We start from the raw sequence: 20,932 nt of genomic DNA, 5'->3' as shown, positions 1-20,932 counted from the left end.
TTTCCTGCTCTATTAGGGTCTTGCTTTTAAGGTCCTGAACTGCAAGTTCTCAAAAAGTCAAATGCTAAATCTTGCTGTGGAGAAAATGTGGGCAGAAGCAGCCCTCTCTTAAACAAACCAAGAGCCCAGGTTAGTCATCCCCTGATACTTCCAAGTAAAGCAAGGTGACAATGCAGGCACTGAACTGCAGGCCAGGAACAGAGCTGCCAGTTCTCAGCTGTCTCCCCAGCAGCAGAAGCAACCTGCTCCCTCCTTCTGTGCTCTCATGCTGCAAATGAAGCCAGAGCCCTGCCCTGCCCTGTCACGCAGATGCCATGTAGAGTTGTGCCTCTGGACTTTGAGGTCCTAAAGGAAAGTGTTCAGCAATGTCTGAGGGTTGAAAGCAAAACACACAGCAGACCAACAGCTCTTCTTTCAGCTAAATGGGCTTGATTTTCTTCCAGACTTACATTTATTTGTATGGTTTAGGGCCCATATTTCTCTTTCTTTCTGATACTCTTTTCTCTTTTGGAGGGAGGCGGGTAACAAGGGATTGAACCCAGGCGTGCTTTACCACTTTTACCCTTTTTATTTTTTTATTTTGAGACAGGGTCATGCTGAATTGCCCAGGCTGACCTCAAACTTGTGATCCTTCTGCCTCAGCCTTCTGAGTTGCTGGATTACAGGCATGCACCACCATGCCTGGGTTAGACCCTCTTTCTTCAGATGTGCATTCAACTGAAATGGAGAGACCCAAGTCAGCTCATATGTCATATGCTACATTCAGAAATCTGGTCCCTAGCTAGGTGTGGTGGTGTATGACTGTAATCCCAGCAACTCGGGACACTGAGGCAGTAGGATCAAGTTTGAGGCCAGCTTCAGCAACTTAGAGAGAACCTGTCTCAAAATAAAAAATGAAAAGGGTTGGGGATGTGACCCAGTGGTAAAATCCCTGGTGCCAAAACAAAACCAAAAACCCGCTCCCTAGTCAGAAAAAAAAAATCTTTATGAACACATGAAGGGTTGTTGGCTCAGCACGAGCTAGAAGGACCCAAGTAGGGAATGTTCTGACAACATGGTATTTGAATCATCACCAGGGAAGTGGCTCTGCACAGAAGCCCATGAAAACAGTCATGTTCAAACCTGTTATTTGAATATAATATACTTTTCGAGCATTTTCACATTGCATTTGATCTTCCCTATAGCTCAGTGAAGTCTATTTTTCAATAACGAAAATAAGGGCCAAGGAGATGAAATGACTTGGCAAACTTCAAAATATGAGTACACAGCATAGATAAGATCTGGGGCCAGGGAGGGAAATTAATGTATCCTTTGAATGGCTGATGTTTATAGCACATCTGGTTTCAAAACAGTTGACAACACCTATGGGGAAAGAAGCCAAGTGGGGTTCTGCCTCCTTTACCACTTATGCTGACACTAAGAGGAAGTTAGTCAAGCACAATTAAGCACTGTTAACAAACTCCATTTCTAACTTGGTCCATTTTTTCTATTTCTAAGACCCAGCAATACTGTTGTATTTAGCTGTTAACCCACTTTTACTGTTCTATGATGTTCCTCTAATTAGTGAGGCCCTAGGTAACTTAGCAAGATCCTGTCTCGAAATAAAAAATACAAGCCTCAATTTATCCATTCCAATACTGATGGGCATTTGGGGTTGTATTCCAATTCTGCTAGGATGAAGTGTGCTACTTTAAACACATCTGGATGTGTTTCCTGACTAAGCTTAAACCTAGGAGTGGATAGAATTGCTAGGTCCCAGAGTATATAAACAATCAACTTTATGAGATAATGCCACATTGTTTTCCAAAATGGTTATACCAATTTATACTTGGCTGATCCATCTTTTCCCAACACTTGGTATATTCAGAGTTCCCTCCTTTTTTTTTTTTTTTTTTTAACCAGGGATTGAACTCAGGGATGCTTAACCACTGAACCACATCTCCAACCCCTTTTATTTTGAGACAAGGTCTCACTAAGTTGCTTAGGTCTTGCTAAGCTGCTGTGCCTGGCCTCAAACTTGCAATCCTCCTGCCTCGGCCTCTGGAGTCACAGGTATTAGAGGCATGCACCACCACACACTGACAAGATTTCTTAATTTTTACCAATCTCATTGTGGGCTTGATTTACATTTCCCTGATTACTAATTAAGGTGAACATCTCTTCATATATTTACTGGTCATATCAGTTTTCTCCAAGGTGGAAATGCTTTTTTCTGTCCTTGGTCTATTTGTTTATTTTTATTTATTTTTTTGGTACTGGGGATTGAACCCAGGGGTGTTTAATCACTGAGCCACATCCCCAGCCCTTTTCATTTTTTATTTTTGCTAAATTACCTAGGACCTCACTAAGTTGCTGAGGCTGGATTTGAACTCAAGATCCTCCTGCCTCAGCCTCCTAAATTGCTGGGATTATAGGTATATGCCACCATGGCAGGCTTTTGCGGGGGGCGGTACTAGAGATTTAATTCAGGGTGCTTTACCACTGAACCATATTCCCAGACACTTTTTATTTCTGTCTTTTTTTTTTTTTTTTTTTTTTTTTTTAATTTTGAGATAAGGTCTCTCTGGCTGAGATCCTTACCAAGTTGTTGAGATTGGCCTCGAACTTGTGATCCTGCTGCCTCAGCATCCCAAATTGCTGGGATTACAGGGGTGTGCCACCATGCCTGGCTTTTCAGTCTATTTGTCTACTGAGTTGTTTTCAGTGTGGTACTTTCCCAAAATAGGCACCATGGAACACTGGTCCTAGCAGCTAATGCATGAAAAAGTTTCCACAACCAATTAAATCAGGAAATGTACATGCTCTCTGTCATGGAGAAGCACAAGGAATACTCCCATACCAAAAGCATGGGGAAGTATACTATGCTACTTATTCAACATTTTTTAACCTACCATTTCCCAACGAGAACTGTCTAGGAAATTTTTATTGCTTAACATCTGTTAAATTTTGAGAAAGAAAATGCTATTTTAAGTGAAACATATGGTATAATACAAAGATCATAGCCTTAGGAGCCAGAGGCAGAATTTGAACTCAGGTCTATCACTTGCCCTGTGAACCTGGATAAGTCATTCTTATCCCTTGGGGTCTCTGCTTTCTCAGCAGCAGTACAATTCCCATCTTGCAGGCTTGTTGTAACTATAACATGATATAAAATATATAAAGAGTACAGCTGCCTGCTAAGCAACAGGTATTCAATATGTGTTATTCCATTCTTCTCCCTCTACTGCTGTCTACTTTTTTTTTTGGTGGTGTACTGGGAACTAAACTCAGGAGCACTCCACCACTGAGCCACATCACCAGCCCTGTTTTGTTTGTTTAGAGCAGGGTCTCACTAAGTTGCTTAGCATCTCGCTTTTGCTATCTATGAAAACCAATTCTATGATCATTTAATTGTCACTGTAGCTCTCTGAAAAATGATCTTGTCTTTAGAACAATTTTAAAATACTGGTTACTACATGCCATGTACTCATACAGGTGAGAAAGATACAAGAGAAAATCGGAGCAGCAATTTGAGCAAGAAGTCTAAATTCAATAAAATCAATGTCACCTGTTAACAGAAAGCTCAGTGGGTTGCTTTCAGACCCAAACTTTCTGTTCTGGCCTATGACTATCCACAAGATCTGACCCCTGCCCACCTCTTTGATCTCTTCCCTTACCACTCTCCTCTGCCATTTTCTCACTGCTGCCTCAATTCATCACAGAGGTGTACCTTAACTGTCATCTCGTCAAGCTGGGTGCCGGTGGCACATGCCTGTAATCCCAGCAGTTAGGGACTAAGGTTGAGGCAACAGATCGCTAGTTCAAACCCAGCCTCAGCAACTTAGCAAGTGAGACACTAAGCAACTGAGACCCTGTCTACAAATATATATATTTTTAAAAAGAGGCTAGAGATGCGGCTCAGTGTTTAAGTGCCCCTGGGTTTAATCCCTGGTACCAAAAAAAAAAAAAAAGTCATCTCTTCAGAAAAGACTATAAAGCAAAGTAGGCTCCTAGTTACTTTATTAGATCTCCTTGCTTTATTTTCTTCATAGTAGTCATCACTGAAGTTTGTTTAACTATTTCCTGTCTTCCCCACTAGAATGCCAAACTTCCTGAGAAAGGAACCTTGTCTGTCTTGACACATATTTTTTATTTTTTAGTGTTTCCCAGTTGTTTTTATTAAGCATTAAAATAGTAAATATAAGTTGAAACCATTTTAAGGGCCAAAATCAAGATTTTATAGGTATCCATTATAATTTCAAATTCCATTTTTTCAACTGTAAGTGGGAAAGCTACACAACCAAATATCATTCATTTCAGTGTGAAAATTTCAATGAGAAGCTTCACCAGAAGGTTGAAGAGGAGGAAGGAGGTGACCTTGGCACTGTGAAAAAGCCACGTAATAGTTTTCCAAAGGAGACGGAACTTGGGATGATTCTCTGCAGCCCTGCCTGGCGTAGGTCAACAGGATATGTTACATTCTTCAGCAAACAACCTGTTATCGCCTCCAGCTCCCCGGTGTCCGGGTCTCCCCATGGCTCCCACCACCACAGCGGGTCATCACTCCACCTGTAGAGCTAGCCCGGGTACCACGGCGACCCGAGATGCACTAACAAAAAGCTGTCTTGACATATATTTAAAAAATAAAAATCATTAAAGCAAAGATTGAAATGAGGTTTTCTGCCCATGATCTGTCATTTCCATGGGCTAAAGAGGAGGGTAGGACGAATGCCAGTTCCTTTGGAGACAGGGCTCAACAAAATGGCCTATATTAGAAATGCCAGCACTTACACAACACATTCACTGGACCCCCCTGTCACCAGGGGCACTCTACAGAACAGAATCTGACACCTGCACATGAGAAAGTACTGCAGTTTTGGGCAGGTAACATTATGGCCCCCAATGAAAAATAACTACTTTGTATTTAAAGGTTTTCTCTCCTCTAAGCTCCAAACTCCTTAAACTTTGTCTAATCTGAAAGAGAAACTATGTAGGAAAACTGAGTCCTGAGATTAAATATTCATTATATACACTTTAAATAAGTATGTGAGTCAGTCTGTAATCCCAGCAACTCAGGAGGCTGAGGCAGAAGGATCAAAACGTGAGGTCAATGTGGCAACTCAGTGAGACCTGGTCTCAAAATAAAAAAACAAAAAGAGTTAGAGATGTAGCTCAGTGGTAAAGCACCCCTGGGTTCGATCCCTAGTGCCAAAAAATAATTAACTGCCTTTGGAAAGACTACAAATAGATTCACTTTACCACTTTATGTCAGGGACACGTATACTGTCTCACCAGGCTTCACATTAAGATGTGCCCTTGTTGAGCAAACAAACAAACCAAGAAACAAAGGCAAGTTAAAGCTTTAGTCAAAGAAAAAACCCCAGTCACCGTCATCATTCTTCATTCAATCTTGGGGCTACCTAGTTTAAACACATTCATTAAACTACTGATGTGCTTAGTTAGCAACCTGACAAATATTTCTACTATCCAGGAGTATAGAAAACCATTCAAAAGTGTTAGTTTTAGAAAATAAAATTCTTGGGCCGGGGAGTACCTGCCAGGCATGTATGAGGCCCCAAATGTAATCCATAGCAACACAAAAAATGGGAGGGAGGGAAAGAGGGAGGAAGATGGGAAAATTCTTTAGGTAATTGGGAATGTGAGTTCATGGGCAACTGAGAATTGCATGAAATTATCTAGTCTAGTGATTGCTGTGGCTCCTCTGCCTCACTGTCCCCAACTCACTGGAAACAATTCTAAAATGAAGGTTTTCTACTTTGTGGCTATTCTATAGGTCTAAAGTCAGAGAGACCAACTTTCACTTATGAAAGCAAATCAACCAACCAAGAAACAAAGGCAAGCTGGTGAGATGGCACACACCTATAATCCTAGCAATTTAGGAGGCTGAGACAGGAGGATTGAGTCCAAGGCCAACCTCAGCAATTTTGTGCTCAAAATAAAAAATAAAAAGGACAAAGTACCCTTGGATTCAATCCTGGTTACCCCCTAACCGCCCCCCAAAAAATCAGTTTTGGTTTGTTGGTTTGTTTTTTGGTACCAGGGATTGAACCCAGGAGTGCTTAACAACTAAATTATATCCATAGTTCTTTTTACTTTTTATTTTGAAACAGGGTCTTGCTAAGTTGCTGAGACTGGCCTCGAATTTGTGATCCTCCTTTCTCAGCCCCTTGAGTTACTACGATCATAGTGCCACTGCACCCAGCTCAAAAGCAGTATTTTGAAAGGAAGAGGTCTGGTCTCATATTAACACAAGAAAGGGAAGTTAGTTCATTACAATGAGACTTAGAGAAGATCTAAATTCAAAAAAAGGAATTAAATATTTAGCTCATTATCTTTAAATGCAGCATGCATAGCTTTATTAGTATAATGTATAATCTCAAATTGTTCAGGGAAAGAAACCAATACAATTAAGATCTTTCTTAGGTTCCTATCCATGAAAAACATTTTATTCATTTCAAAGTATTTGAAAAACATATAAAATCAGGTGTGGTGGACCACATCTATAATCCGAGCTACTCTGGAGGCTGAGGAAGAACCATCACAAGTTAGAGACTAGTCTCAGCAACTTAACAGATCCTAACTCAAAATAAAAGAGGTTGGAGATGTAGCTCAGTTATGAAATGCCCCAGGTTCTATCCCCAGTACTGTAAAAAAGGAAAGTACACAAGCTATTGACATCTATAAATGACCATAAAATGAAGACTTTGTTTAAGCAGCTTAAAACAAAATACAATAAAGCATACAAAGACAATACTCATGAAATGCTTGCAAATGAACACTTTCAACTCTCCACAGGTTTCACTCAGGATAGCTTTTGGTATATATAACACTGACAGCTCTGAATATATAAAAATTATATATAATTGGCATTGTATTCTGGGGGGGAAAAAAATCATCCTACCAGGGAACTTTTTGGGTCTCCTGAATGGAAAGTATTTGGATCTGGTAGAGAAGTGCTCCTGACAGCCTACATGAGCACAGTCAAAAAGCTGTAATCACTGAGAAATTCCCAGTCACCATCATCATTCTTCATTCAACCTTGGGGCTACCTGCAAAAGGTATAAGAGTCCGTAATCCTTACTGAGTCAGAAGTCTACTTAAAAAAGCATTATTATCCTGTCTCTTAAAGACACTGGCTCACGTTTCCCAAAACAGCATGATACACTGCGTACATCTAGTACTATTTACTTAGGTAAAATAAACCAGAAGAGGAGGAAGCAGAGCAAGTCTTGCAGTTTTTGCTAAAGGAAAAAGTTAATTTTTAGTTTTGAAATTTTTAATTTTGGTTTTATTTTTTACGGTAGAAGATCTGAAGTTTTGACTTAAAATCTAGACAGAGATCTGTATTATCTTCAAGGACTGGCATCTACTATTAACAGACTAAGGTTGGAGAATTTAAAGTCACCCGTCAGAATTCGGACTGGTGAAACATTTTGGGGACTGGCAGGTGTGCAATAAGGAGGTCGGTTGGGAACAGAACTTAATCCCCAGAAGAGAAAAAAAGTGAGACATTTTCACTCTACAAACTGTATATCCAGGGTGAAACCTGAATTCCCCACAAGTAGAAGACGTACACTACAAATAAAGCTCAATGACAGAGAAGCAGAAACATAACATAATAAGCCAACGAAACATACAAATTTTCATGATAAGTCATCTTCATGCAACAGCCACCGTGCTAGAAACTAGAAAATCACTTACTTTTCTCCGAGTGTCACCCGGAGGCTGCTCTGGAGTAGAGAAATTGATTGTTGGCATTTTGTTGTTTAGCAAAAGACACACCCACATTCAGAACAGCATTACTACACTTAGGACTACATTTATTAATAGAATCCACTTAAGAGTCATTATAGCAAAAAGTGCCTGCAGCGTAACACAAACACACAGTGAAAATGCTACAGCTAGACAGGGTTTTAAACATGAATCTTCCACTCTTCAAAACTTGGCAAGGCTACTACTCTAAGGGAATTCTTTACTGGGTAGGACTCAATTGTTACGGTTCTGTCATACATTTACTTGTCATCAGCACACACATCTCTTTGAATAGGCTGGTTTCAGTCTCATACTTTGTGAACTAAAAAGCTATTTTCTTTTGGTTTTTTTCTTTTCTTCTTCCTTTTCATGGTATTAAGAATCAAACCCAGGGTCTAGCACATGTTAGGCAAATGCTCTACTACTATATCTGCATTCCAAAAATTAATTTTAAAATCAGTGATGGTTGGCTATTTCCTAGGAAGTAGAGGGACTAGAAAACAGTGTTTGTTTTCAAGGCAAAAAGCCCTTTAATATAGTTATGTATGAGGGGTAATTCCCCATTGTGATTCTACAAAGTCAGATATATTCTCTTCTCAATGCAAATAAAGCAAGGGCTTTTTATCACTGTTACTCAGTGAAAATGAACAAATTATAGGACAACTGAAATAATTTTCTGCTCTTCAATTAGACAAATTCTGTATGTGCTTTTTATTTTTCCCATTTCATACAAGTGAAAAGAAAAATCATTAAAGTGGGGGCTAGGAGCATAGCTCAGTGGTAGAGTGTTTGTCTAGCATGCATGAGGTCCTGGGTTCGATCATCAGTATTGGGAAAAATTATCATTAAAGATTTTGAAATATAAAGTACTCGGGTAATTATATAGTGTCACTATCTTAAATTATATAGTTTTAAATATCTTAAACTATACAAAATCAGAGGAAAAAGTCTAGTCACCAAGAAAAATGCTTCTCATAAGACACAGAGCCAGGTGTGGTGGCACATGCCTGTAATCCCAGCAGCTTAGGAGGGCTGGGGATGTGGCTCAGTGGTCGAGTACCCCTGAGTTCAATCCCTGGTACCTCCGAACACTAAAAAAAAAAAAAAAGATAGCAAGTGTTCCAACACTCAAGACACTAAATACAAAACCTATTCATTCAAATCACTAGACTATACCTAATTCATTATAAACTACACTTGCAAATTGATTTTCATTAATGTCAATTTTAACTTTTATTTATTTTTATTTTTTGAGATGTGCTGGGGATTGAACCCAGGAGTGCTCTACCACTGAGCTACATTCTCAGTCCCTTTTTATTTTTTACTTTTGAGACAGTCTTGCTAAATTGCTGAGGTTGGCCTTGAACTTGGGATCTTCTTGCCTCAGCCTCCGAAGTCACTGGGATTGTAAGTGAGCATCACAATATACAGCCAAATGTTTACTTTTAAACAATTTTATTAACATTAATCATGGGAAGAAAATGAAAATTGGAACAGTATTTAATGTTTTTCCATTAGTCTTTCTTTTCTGTGTACCTAGTTTCTACTCTTTATAACTAACACAAAAAAGAAATCATCATTTTCTAAACTCTCATTTGTCTGAGACAACACTTGGACAAAATTCTACAAATAATTCTATTTTAGAATTTCTTTGAGATGCATTACAGAAAATTAATAGGTACCACCTAGTAAGTAACAAGTTTGAATTTTCAATTACTTAACCTATTTGGAGGCACTGTGAGTAAGTCAACCAATGCACTCAATCTGATAACCGGTTTCTTTGGCTATTAGAACCTAAGACACTATCTTGATATTCGCATGCAAAGAATGGGGCTCTACTACTATTATCTTTATAGAAAGCAATTTTCTTTGCACTGAATTAAAATCACTTTTGCCCAAAAGGCTCACTTTGCTCAAAATGGCCAAAGAAGAATGCCTTAGCCTATTAAACCTCAAAGTTGCAAATGTACTTTACTTCTGAAATTTACATTTAGGAAGTTGATATTTTGCCCTGATAGATTTTCCTCAATACTCTTAAGTCTCATAATTCCTACAATGAAAAAATGACTTGACTAGATGGGTCAGTAAAACCAGAACTTTCATGTTATTGCCTTTTATTTTTAGAATCTTCAAGGCTAGAGACTTTTAAACACTTTTTTTCCTTTAAGAATTATGTACTTCAGCAGGACAAATACTTAGAAAAAAACATATCTGCCTTTAAGTAAATACTGCACTGACTTTCTAACAATCAAGACAGGTCAAGGACAACTGCCAGACTAGTCCTCAAATCTTTGGGAAGCAATGCATTAAAAAAGGAGCCAAATAAATCTAACAACTATAGTGCATACTTGCACTGAGAATCACTAATTTGTAAAAATTGATCTAATCAATGAAAGAAGAGTGATATTTATCCTGAAGTGATTGCTAAGTGTCATACTGTACTTACCTCCAAATAGTTCCAAATCTCTTAAGCCCTCAACAATGAACTTTTCCGAGACCCACCGCTAAAGAGGAAAACCCCAAAGAGAATTAGTATTTCTTCCAAGCCAGAACGAATTAGCCATCAGCCTTTAGAAAGACAAATAAAACCACAACTACAAAAACAGAATCATGCAGTACAGTTAGGATACATTTCTATAGAAAAGAATCTTGAAATCAGCTAAAAACAAGACTAATTCCTTCTCAATTCCTCTTTACCTAATCTTAGGTAAAAGGATAACTAATCTTAATCCTAATATCTGATAAATGCAAAACATATACTACTGGTCCTACTTGTGAGAAACATGTTTGTCTTTCCTATATGTAAAAACTACATTTTATTCTTTCTTATTCATTCCATAGCTATCTATTACAGATGCCTTGAATCATTAACGCCAATCTGAAAAGTATTATTAGAATTCAAAACATAGGAAACAAAAATGAAACAAGCTCTTCGCAAGCCTCCATTAGTTTGTCAAGGGAAACACAGCAAGCTGTATATTCTTTTATCCACTGGAGTTTCTAAAGACATCCAAGTTTACATTGTCTACCATTTTTACAAGGATCAAACTAGCAGGATCATGCTATGGTTTGCTTTACTGGCCTACTTCAAATGAGTATTAGATTTCCATTATACTGATGAGTTGTCTGGTTTCACTTGAATGAGGTTAGGTTAAAACAGAGAAGTACTTCATATTTAAAAGCAATGGAATTAAGATTGTATTTCACTTAAGGACTAGGGTTAAAGTTTGGCCTCAAAGCATTCTTTCTGCTGAGAAGAGTTTAGGCTAAGGAAAGATACACTTCTTCCTCTCAATTAACACTGATGTTTACTCTTTACAAAAATACATTATTCTGATATACATAAACATAAAAGAAAAAATACCAGACTTGGTGGTGCACCCTCTGGAGGCTGAGGAAAGAGGATCACAAGTTTGAGGCCAGCCTCAGTAACCTAGCGAGACGCTGTCTCAAAGTAAAAAATAAAAAGGGTTTGGGGAATGTAGCTCAGTGGTAGAGTACCCCTGGGTTCAATTCCCAGTACTGAAAAAAAGATTAAGTAACATTCTCAAATAAGTTACATAATATGGATTGTGAAACTATAAAATTATTCTGTCCTCTATAATTTTTTCCAATTCAAACAATAATACCCTAAATAATTTTAAGGATTATATGCACTATACCTTGAAATATAATTTGTTTTAATAATAAAAAGTAAAATCATGTCTCGTACCATTTATACACTATTAAATTTTTTAGATAATTACTTCTGTATTCAGAAGTTAAGTACTTGATAATTAACAAAAGAGGACACTGAGGAATTAGGAGAGCTTAGAAAGAAGTTAAATTCAATATTTGTTCTTGAACCTATTTTGACTGAGAAAGTTTTAAGGTATAATAACTTTCTCATGTTCAATTTTAAAGTCTTCAGTTAATAATAATGATTATACATAGAAAAAAGTGTCCTAGTAATCGAAATTTGATACTTATTTATTTATTTTTCTGAGATGGAGTCTCACTATGTGCTACATTGCCCAAGTTGAAATCATGAGTTCAAAGAATCCTCCTGCCTCAGCCTCCCAAGTAGCTAGGATTATAGGCATGAATCACCACACCTGGTTATAATTTGATACTAGGTATAAAAACACATTAAAAAAAAAGAAAATGGTAGATCATTAACAGGATCTACATTGAAAAGTAGTATCTACATTAAGTCCTTTAGCATGTAAGTGATATTTATTCATAAAATATGACACTTTCTTGTTTCTTTCCCATCAGACAGGCTGGCAATACATCCTGTGTCTCTGGATAGTCTCTGCCTGCAAGCTCTTCTCTCAGGTGTTAGAAGTTGCAATGTCTGCCTTACTTCCTACATCCCTTATTTCTGCATAATTCTGAGTATCACACACACAAAAAAAACCCTACAATATCTGCCTAAACGCTTTATTTTTTAAATAAGAAAAATAGTAAAGTCAGAAAAATGGAAACACTCACCCTAATTCGCTCTGGTTTACTTACAAGAAAAGACATGAGTTCTTAATATGTAGACCTACTTCAATTTCAAAAACTTAAACCTAAAAGGAAAACAGAAATAGGTTAAGTTAGTCAAATATTCTTTTATAGAAATATCTTTTGATTAATAAAAACTTAAATAGACCTATAAATTGCTAGCTTCTAAGTATATGTTTAAGGAAACTTCAAGTGACAATAAACATGGATATACTTTGGTCAAGTACATTGTGAAACCCTAAAATTTCTTTTTCTTTTTTTTCTTTCCTTATTCACAGGGGTGCTTTACCAGTGAGCTACATCCCAGTCCTTTTCATTTTTTATTTTGAGACAGGGTCTTGCTAAATTGCTGAGTCTGGCCTAGAACTTGCAATCCTCCCCTCAAACTCCCAAATCACTGGGATTACAGGCCTACACCATCATACCTAGCTGCAACTCTGCAGTTTCTACAAGAGAAGTTGGTTATTATTTGGTTTTCTCTAATTTTTAAATTTCTCGTGACCCAATCTCCCACTGACCTGTTTCCAGAAGCAATTACCTTCAATTCTTTTGGCTATTTATTTTCTTTTTATCACCACCTTAAATAATGTCTATATGGCTATGACTATCAATCTTAGATATTAACCTACTAATTTCATGCCATGATAGATGAATGAATACTAAGTTCTAATCACCTTCCCCCTATTTACTGCCCTCATTCTTCCAACATTGTTCTGATATAATTTTTGTTTATAATAATCAATAATTCAATAATAAATCAATAATTCATAGTCAAATGTTTCCAAGAGCTTTTGCTCTTTCTTTAATGTGTCTCCTCCTCACCACCCCATCTTATTTGATCAGTTAGTCATAGTTAAAAAAATTTATATCCAGAATGGCTAAAAGCATAATATATCATGACTAAAGAAAGACTAAATTAACATCAAAATGAGTAAATGAGCCAGGCACACTGGCTATGCCTGTAATTTCCAGCGGCTCAGGAGGCTGAGGCAGGATTGCAAGTTTGAGGTCTCAGTAACAGTGAGAACCTGTCTCAACATAAAAAAATAAAAATGGCTGGAGATGCAGCTCAGTGGTAGAACACCCCTGGATTTGATCCCTACAACAAGAACAACAAACAAATCCCAAGAATCAATATATAAAAAAGTGTTTCTGTTAGAAGTTGTTGGTAAAGAACAATTTTAAGGAATCAAAAATAATTAGCCAGTGCAGAAGCACACACTTGTAATTCCAGCAATTTGCAAGGCTGAGGCAGGAGGACTGCAAGTTCAAAACCAGTCAGGGGGCTGGGGAGATAGCTCAGTCGGTAAAGTACTTGCCTTGTAAACACAAGGCCCTGGGTTTGATCCCCAGCACCAAAAAAAAAAAAGACCAGTCAGCCTGGGCAATTTAGTGAGCCGCTATTTCAAAATAATTTAATTAAATTAAACTTTAAAAGCGGGGGATGGGGATATAGTTCAGTAGTAGAGTGCCCTGAGTTCAAGCCCCAGTACTCCCAAAAATAAATAAATAAAATAATAATTTAATTTCACCTTATTAACTAAGTATATGAGGGGGAAAAAAAACCAATCATCTCAACAGATGGAGAAAAAGCAACTGATAAAATTCAACAATTTATGATTTAAAAAAAAGAAACATTTTCAAACCTGGCATCATGGTGTATACCTCTCCTTCCAGCTACTTGGGAAGCTAAAGCAGAAGATCACAAGTTCAAAGACAGCCTTGGCAGCTTATCAAGAGACTGTGTCTCATAATAAAATAAAGAAAGGGCTGGGGATGTAGCTTAGTGGTAAAACACTTGCCTAGCATGTGGGAGGCTCAGGTTCAAGCCCCAATACTGTAATAAATAAATAAATATAAAGGATAAATCCATTTGACCTTGAATGGCAAGGAGGGTAACACAATGAAACTATAGTGAAGAATACCACTTGGCTCTTTAGTGAACAATGCTAAAAAATTATAATAACTCATTATGAGTTTTAGAATGGAACCACAAAGCATGATAAACTTAATTATAGTTACAAAACAGAATAGGAATGTCTTTGAATTTGATAATATGAAAGGAAAGGTTTTGCTGACAGAGATTTAAATTGAAAGGGGAAGAGTGAGAGGAATGACGAGGGAAGCTAACATTCGTATCTTTCCAAGGAGATCGCTGCTTTTATTAGCACATTGTACCTTTATCTTTGAAACTGCATGCAGGTATTTTCTTTGATACAATTTTGTTAATAAAAAAACATATATATTCAACTGAGATGGTTGAGAGTAGCTCTACATAATGATTAAGAGTACACGTTACATAAATGTTGAAGGACGTTCCTAGTTCAAATAAACTTTGTATAACATTAAAATCATTATGCTGAGCCAGGCATGATGTGCATACCTATAATCCTAGCATAAGATTGCAAATTCAAGGCCAGCCTGAGCAATTTAGTGAGTTGCTATCTCAATATTTTAAAAAAGGCTGGGGATGTAACTCAGTGGTAGAGCAACCTTAGGTTCAATCTCCAGTAATTGCTACCACCAAAACAAAAACACCATACACCATAGCCAGATACAGCCAGCCATGCCTATAATCCCAGTGATGTAGGAGGCTAAAGCAGAACTGCAACTTCAAGGTCAGACTCAGCAATTTAGTGAGACCTTGTCTCAAGATAAAAAATTAAGGGCTAGGAATATAGCACAGTGGAAGAGCACTCCTGGGTTCAATCTCTAGTACAAACACAAGCACACGCACACGCACACAATGATATTTAACACCAGAAAACATGAGCAAAGCAATATTCCTAGTGGACAGATACAGAAATAGTTTCCTTTGTTTAGCAATATTAGTAGAGGACAGATGCAGAAACAGTTCTGTTTGCTTGTTTTGCAGTGCTGGAGTTTGAATACAGGCCTCACACATGCGAGGCAAGCACTCTACTACTAAGTTACACCCCTATTCCAGAAATAACTTTATTACTTAAAAGCAGATTTAAATGATATTTAAAATATTCTACTGGTATTTGAGGCTATGAATAATATACTGAAGAAAAGTGAAAATGAGGCCTGTCTTGACTAGCACTACTAAATCTTATACACTTACCACAAACTGTCTCTAAGTATCAGCACTAGAATAATGTGATATTTACATTAAGACCACTGATAGAATAACTATTATGGAGAGGTTTGTACACTTAGACTGGGTGTGGCACCTACTGCTAATCTTAAAAACACAGAGTGTACGCTGAGGACAGGACTCAAAGGATAACCACACAGCTTTCATCATCCTTAAATGTGTACTTCCTCTGACAGGGCTCTGTGCCTTAGCAACACAAAAAGATATGACAGGGCACATTCCTGGAAAATAAGGAGCTTATAAATTAGTGGTGGAAACAGGACACAAATAGCAGGACAGGGAAATGTCTAAGTAGAAATTAGCAATGGGTAACTTCTTACAGAGTTCAGCAAAGATAAAGAATACCATGAGCTGTAGCGGACTTGGAATGTCAAACAGGACTTCAAGTAGGAATTCCGCTACACATGCCTGTCACTCCATCTACTAGGAGGCTGAGACAAGAGGACCCCAAATGCAGGGACAACCTGGGAAACTTAGTGAAACCGTCTCAAAAATAAAAGGGACTGGGGTTGTAGCTCAAGTGCTTGACTAGCATGTGTGAGGCACTGGCACTGGGTTTGATTCTCAGCGCCACATAAAAATAAAATAAAGGTCCATCGACAACAAAAAAAAAAATTCAAAATAAATAAATAAATGAACATGGAAATCCCAAGTCAGAACCAGTATAAGCTCCTGATTTATCTAATGCTTATTTTGTCCTGTCCACAGGTGTGTCTTCCAGTTTCTACAAGAGTGCCTGCTATACCACAGACACTTAATAATACTGTGACTGACCTACATGTGGAGAAGTGTTAGCACTTTGCATGTACTCTCCAAATGTGAGGGCAGTGACAGAAGCACCACATATATAAGGATAATCAACAGGCCTTCAATGCATACTAGAGTACGGATTTTATTCAGCAGGCAGTAGGAAGCTACTGTAGGTTTTGAACAGAAAGATGACAAATACTCAACAGTGGTATAAAACAGTGTCTCTCAAACTTTATTGTGTATGCAAATCAGTTGAGGGTTTTATTAAAATGCAGATTTTGATTCAGAATGAGGCCTGCCAGTTCTAACCTGCTCCCAGGTGGTAGTAATGCTACTGATATGTGGGTCATCATATTAATATTTGAGAAGTCTTGTTTCAAAGAACATTCTAAGGAATGTTGGTCTGCAAAGGAATGGGGAAGGGGAGAGGTAAAAATAACCCACAGAAGCTGATGTGGGGGTACAGCACCCAGTGACTCTTCAGGGCGAGGAAGGAAGACTGCAAATTCAAAGCCAGTCTGGGCAACTCAGCAAAGCCCTAAGCAACTTGGCAAGACCCTGTCTCAAAAAAAGAGAGGCGGGGGGTTGGGAATGTAGCTAAGTGGTAAAGGATGCCTGGGTTCAACCTGCAGTACAAATAGTATAGAATAAAATAACCCACAGAAAGGAATGCCAGTTAGAAAATAATTACAGTGGACAACATTTGTGGTGATTAAGAGCATGTGGCACCCAGAAAATTAAGAAATAGATGCTGGACATGGTGGTACACACCTGTAATCCCAGGGATTTGGGAGACTGAGGTAGAAAGATCACAAATTCAAGGCCAACCTCAGCAGCTTAGCAAGGCCCTAGCAACTTAGCAAGACCCTGTCTAAAAATAAAAAAAAAAAATTAAAAAAAAAAAAGAGTTGGGATATAGCTCAGTGGTTAAGCACCCCTGGGTTTAATCCCCAGTACCAGAGAGAGAAAGAGAGAGAGAGACAGAACGAGAGAGAGAGAGAGAGAGAGAGAGAGAGAGAGAGAGAGAGAGAGAGAAGCCAAGTGCAGGGACATGCCAGTAACCCTAGCTACTCAGCAGGCTGAGACAAAGAGGATCACAAGATTGAAGACAGCCTAGACAATTTAGCAAGATTTTGTCTCAAAAAATAAACAGAAGGGCTGGGGTGCAGCTCAGAGACACAACATGAGTTCAAAGCCAGCATCAGCAATGGCAAAGCTCTAAGCCACTCAGTGAGACCCTACTCTAAATAAAATACAAAATAGGGCTGGGGATATGGCTCAATGGTTGAGTGCCCCTGAGTTCAATTCCCAGTACTCCTGCACCCCGAAAAAAGAAATTATAAAGTAATTAGAAAGGACACCAGGAGTCCTTTAGCCCATTCTCTACCTTTTGGTTAATATGTTTTACAAATTCCTGGATATATGGTTATTTAATTTCTATGTGAAAACTTCCCATGTCAGAGACTTAGTACCTTTTATCAGGGAGCCCATTCTACCCATGGATAACTAATGATTCCATTTTTTTTTTTTTTTTTGAGTGTTTGCCAAGTGACTGGGAAAGGAATAGTGTGTCAATGACAGAAATAGAAAAGTTCAGAGTAGAAGTGGTTTGGGTATAAAGATGAATTCAAGTTCTTAAATCATACTGAGGTTAAATAGATAGTTGTATATTCCAGGAAGAAATAGGTAGCAGTATTCACTTAGAAAAATAGGACTGATGACTAAAAGGTTAGAGGTGACTATGTGGACCTGGGGGAATCAGCAGTTAAAAGTTGTGAGAGTGACTAAGATTCACCAAAGGAGAAAATAAGAAGAGAAAAGCAGGATGAGAAACAAGAATTGGGAAGGACCACTTTTTGGGTAAGGCCCTTGAAAAGTAAGAAATGAAGCCCAAAGGAAATGCTTGATGGAATCTACTTCTTCTCTGGGACCACCTCCTGTCTCCAATCTGGCTAACTTTGTCCTATCCCTTCTGTATTCACTTCAGGTGTCCTATGCTATGGGAAGTAGCAAACATTTATAGCAAACTTACTATATGCCAGGTACTAAATGTTTTGCAGACATCAGCTCACAGAAAGTTTACCATGCCCCCTTTTATAGTTTGGGAAATTAGGGTTCAGGAAAACCTTAGTCCAAAGTCACGTAGGCAAGTGGTAAAGGACTGATGAAATCTGTTCCAAAGTTTGTGATCTTAAAAACCACAGTGAGAGTGAAACCTAGGGAGACATTCAAGACTGGGTGTGCAAAGATAAAATGACATCAACTAATTAGCAAAAGTGGTTGACCAGTTGCCAAATGGTACAGAAAGAAATTATTTACTGATCATTTTTCTCCTATTCTCTACTTTTGTCATTGGTTCTCTAAACTTCCTTCATATCTGGAATCACAAATATAAACACTGAATTTGAGCTAGAATACCTCTAGGAAACTGGGTTAAAGGGTGGGCAAGAGATCTGACCAATTCAGCAGAGTAACTACTATGTGAATTAATAGACTCCTGGCCTAAGGCAGATATCAAATTTGATTTCTCCATCAACTTTCTGGAAAAAATCTCTGGTATGTCTAGAAAGTGTGAATCAGTTCTTGAAGAGAAATGTCTGACCCAGGCGTGGTTGCACATACCTGCAATCCCAGCTCTCTGAACCCTGAGGAGGCCAGCCTCCTCGGCAATTTAGAAAGATCCTGTCTCAAAATAAAAAATAAATAAAAAGACCTGGGATGCAGGTCAATGGCAGAGTGCCCTGGGTACCAAATCCCCAGTACCAAAAAAGAAAAGAAAAAAGAAATGTCTACATATTGGAACACGATTGTACTTCAACAGATATTGAATTAAGAGGACCAATTCCAACGGCTTTTCCTGTGTGTGTGTGTGTGTGTGTGTGTGTGTGTGTGTGTAGGGGGGGATCAAATTAAAATATGCTAGGATCTTAGCAAAGGTTGGGCAGAGAGATTAGTTCTCTATTTCCTGAAAACCGTGAACAACTTTATTTAACCACTCCCCTTCCCTTCTGCTCAATTCCCCTCCCCCCGCCCCCATCCCCAGCTCCGGCCTCAAATCTACTGGGGACATTTAAAATATACTTTAACTAAAATATACTTCAAGGTGGCGCAAGCCCGTAATCCAGTGGCTTGGGAGGCTGACAAGAAGAATAAGAGTTCAAATCCAGCCTCAGCAATTTAGCGAGGCCCTAAGCAACTCGGGGAGACCCCGTCTCTAAATAAAATACAAAAACGGGCTGGAGTTGTGACTCAGAGGTTAAGTGCGCCTGGGTTCAATCCCCGGTACAAAAAAAAAAAAAAAAAAAAAAAAGAACCCAAAAAACAAACAAACAAAAAAAAACCAACCCTAAAAAGACAATGAGAATCTCCTCTTCGTTTTGGCCCGGATCTTGTGCCCTTAATGGGGGCTTGACCCGATGCCTGTCCAGCCTCGGATGAGATGATGGGGTTGGACGGAGCACCAGGATCTGCTGCTACGTTACTGGAGCAGGACGAAAATGACACCTGGCCTCAGGTTCCCCACCTGGAAGCCTGGGGTGGAGGGGTAAACGGCAAGGGAAGGCGGGAGTTCGCCTCTCCCAACCGGCAACTCCGCTCCCGCGTCTCCCGGCCAGGCCCAAGCCTATTCTGCTCTCAGGCAGCCGTCCCTCATTGCAGGAACCCAGGACGCGGTTTAACGGGGGCCGGAGAAAGGCAAGGGAGAGCTGGGATGGCCACTCTGACGAAAGCCCGCGCCGCAGGAGATGGAATTGGCGTCTGGGCGAGAAGGACTGGTCCGGAAAGCGCACCAGGCGGCCCCGCCACCCAGTACCTGGTCCTGGAGTTAGAGCGCAGTCCCGACTCGGTCTCGACTCCGCCTCCTCAGTTTTGTGGCCGCGCCGCCGCCAGGCCGGTTGCTGGGAGGGAGATACGCAACGTGCCATGCGCAGTCGAGGGACCCGGGGAGGCCGGTCGAGCTCCGCCCCACCCCCGGTGGGTGGGGAAGCTCCGCCCCGGCTTAGCCGGGCCCTGGTTTGAGTGGGCGAGGACGCTCCGCCCCGCCCCGGAAGTAGCGCACTGCCCCGGCCGGCGTCGGTCGGAACTTCTGCCTACTTGCAGCAGTTTCCGCAGGTGCCGCGATCTCCTCGGAGTTGCAGCCCGGAAGTCTGTTCACAGGTCTTTTGTTGCCCCTTTCCGCGCGGTGCCTGAGGGTATTCCGCTTAGGAGGGGGGTCCGTTTCCCCAAGTGTGAAACCAAAGACCTACCTGGTTATTTGTGCAACCTACAGGGTCCGTCCCCAGGCTTTGCTCCAGCAGGAAGGGAAGTAGGGTGGTTTCAATAATGAAGGGTCCAGGGGACTTTGAGAAAGGCAAACCAACTCCGCCTGCTGACTTGGCTACTTTGAGGATCCCCTCCACCCCCATCCCGAAATTATTCCTTGTGTTAGAACTTAAATGGAAAGACACATCCAACATTTTCCTTCAGAGACATCTCAGTTGCTTCATTTTGGCCTCCAGAGGAACTTGAGGAACAAACTGTAAAGAGGAAACTCATTCTTTGTGCTCTAGAGGATAAAAACTCAACTAATAACTACCTCCCACCCGACTCTTGGATCTTTGTTCCCGAACCCTTCCTCAAACCACAACTGGGATATATCCAGTTTGTGGAAAGCTATGATAAGAACCATGCCTGGTGGTGCATGCCTGAGGCAGAAGGATCAAAAGTTGGAGGCTGCCGGGCACAGTGGCACATGCCTGTGATCCCAGCGGCTCCGGAGGCTAAGACAGGAGGATTGAGAGTTCAAAGCCAGCCTCAGCAATTTAGCGAGGCGCTAAGCAACTCAGT

At 39.6% G+C, this 20,932-nt stretch overlaps 1 protein-coding gene across 12 annotated transcripts in view; it reads right to left on the bottom strand.

The window, feature by feature from the left end:
- The window catches only part of Strada (STE20 related adaptor alpha), a 30,162-nt gene extending 10,114 nt beyond the window's left edge, over nt 1-20,048 (bottom strand). Inside the window, exons 1-6 of one of the 12 annotated variants that reach the window (XM_047545586.1) lie at nt 19,920-20,000; nt 19,454-19,639; nt 12,226-12,305; nt 10,199-10,256; nt 7,702-7,730; nt 616-717 (exon numbers count right to left, since the gene is read on the bottom strand). In XM_047545586.1, the coding sequence (XP_047401542.1) occupies nt 616-717; nt 7,702-7,730; nt 10,199-10,256; nt 12,226-12,261 (225 nt within the window). In that variant the 5' untranslated portion in view covers nt 12,262-12,305; nt 19,454-19,639; nt 19,920-20,000. The other 11 variants (XM_047545585.1, XM_047545588.1, XM_047545587.1 and 8 more) reach the window with 11 other exon arrangements.
- Between the last annotated feature and the right edge of the window lie 884 nt (nt 20,049-20,932).

The sequence above is a fragment of the Sciurus carolinensis genome, chromosome 3, assembly GCF_902686445.1.
Source record: "Sciurus carolinensis chromosome 3, mSciCar1.2, whole genome shotgun sequence".
Lineage (NCBI taxonomy): Eukaryota > Metazoa > Chordata > Mammalia > Rodentia > Sciuridae > Sciurus > Sciurus carolinensis.
Note: the sequence above shows the minus strand (reverse complement) of the source record. Positions and strands in the feature narration are given on the sequence as shown.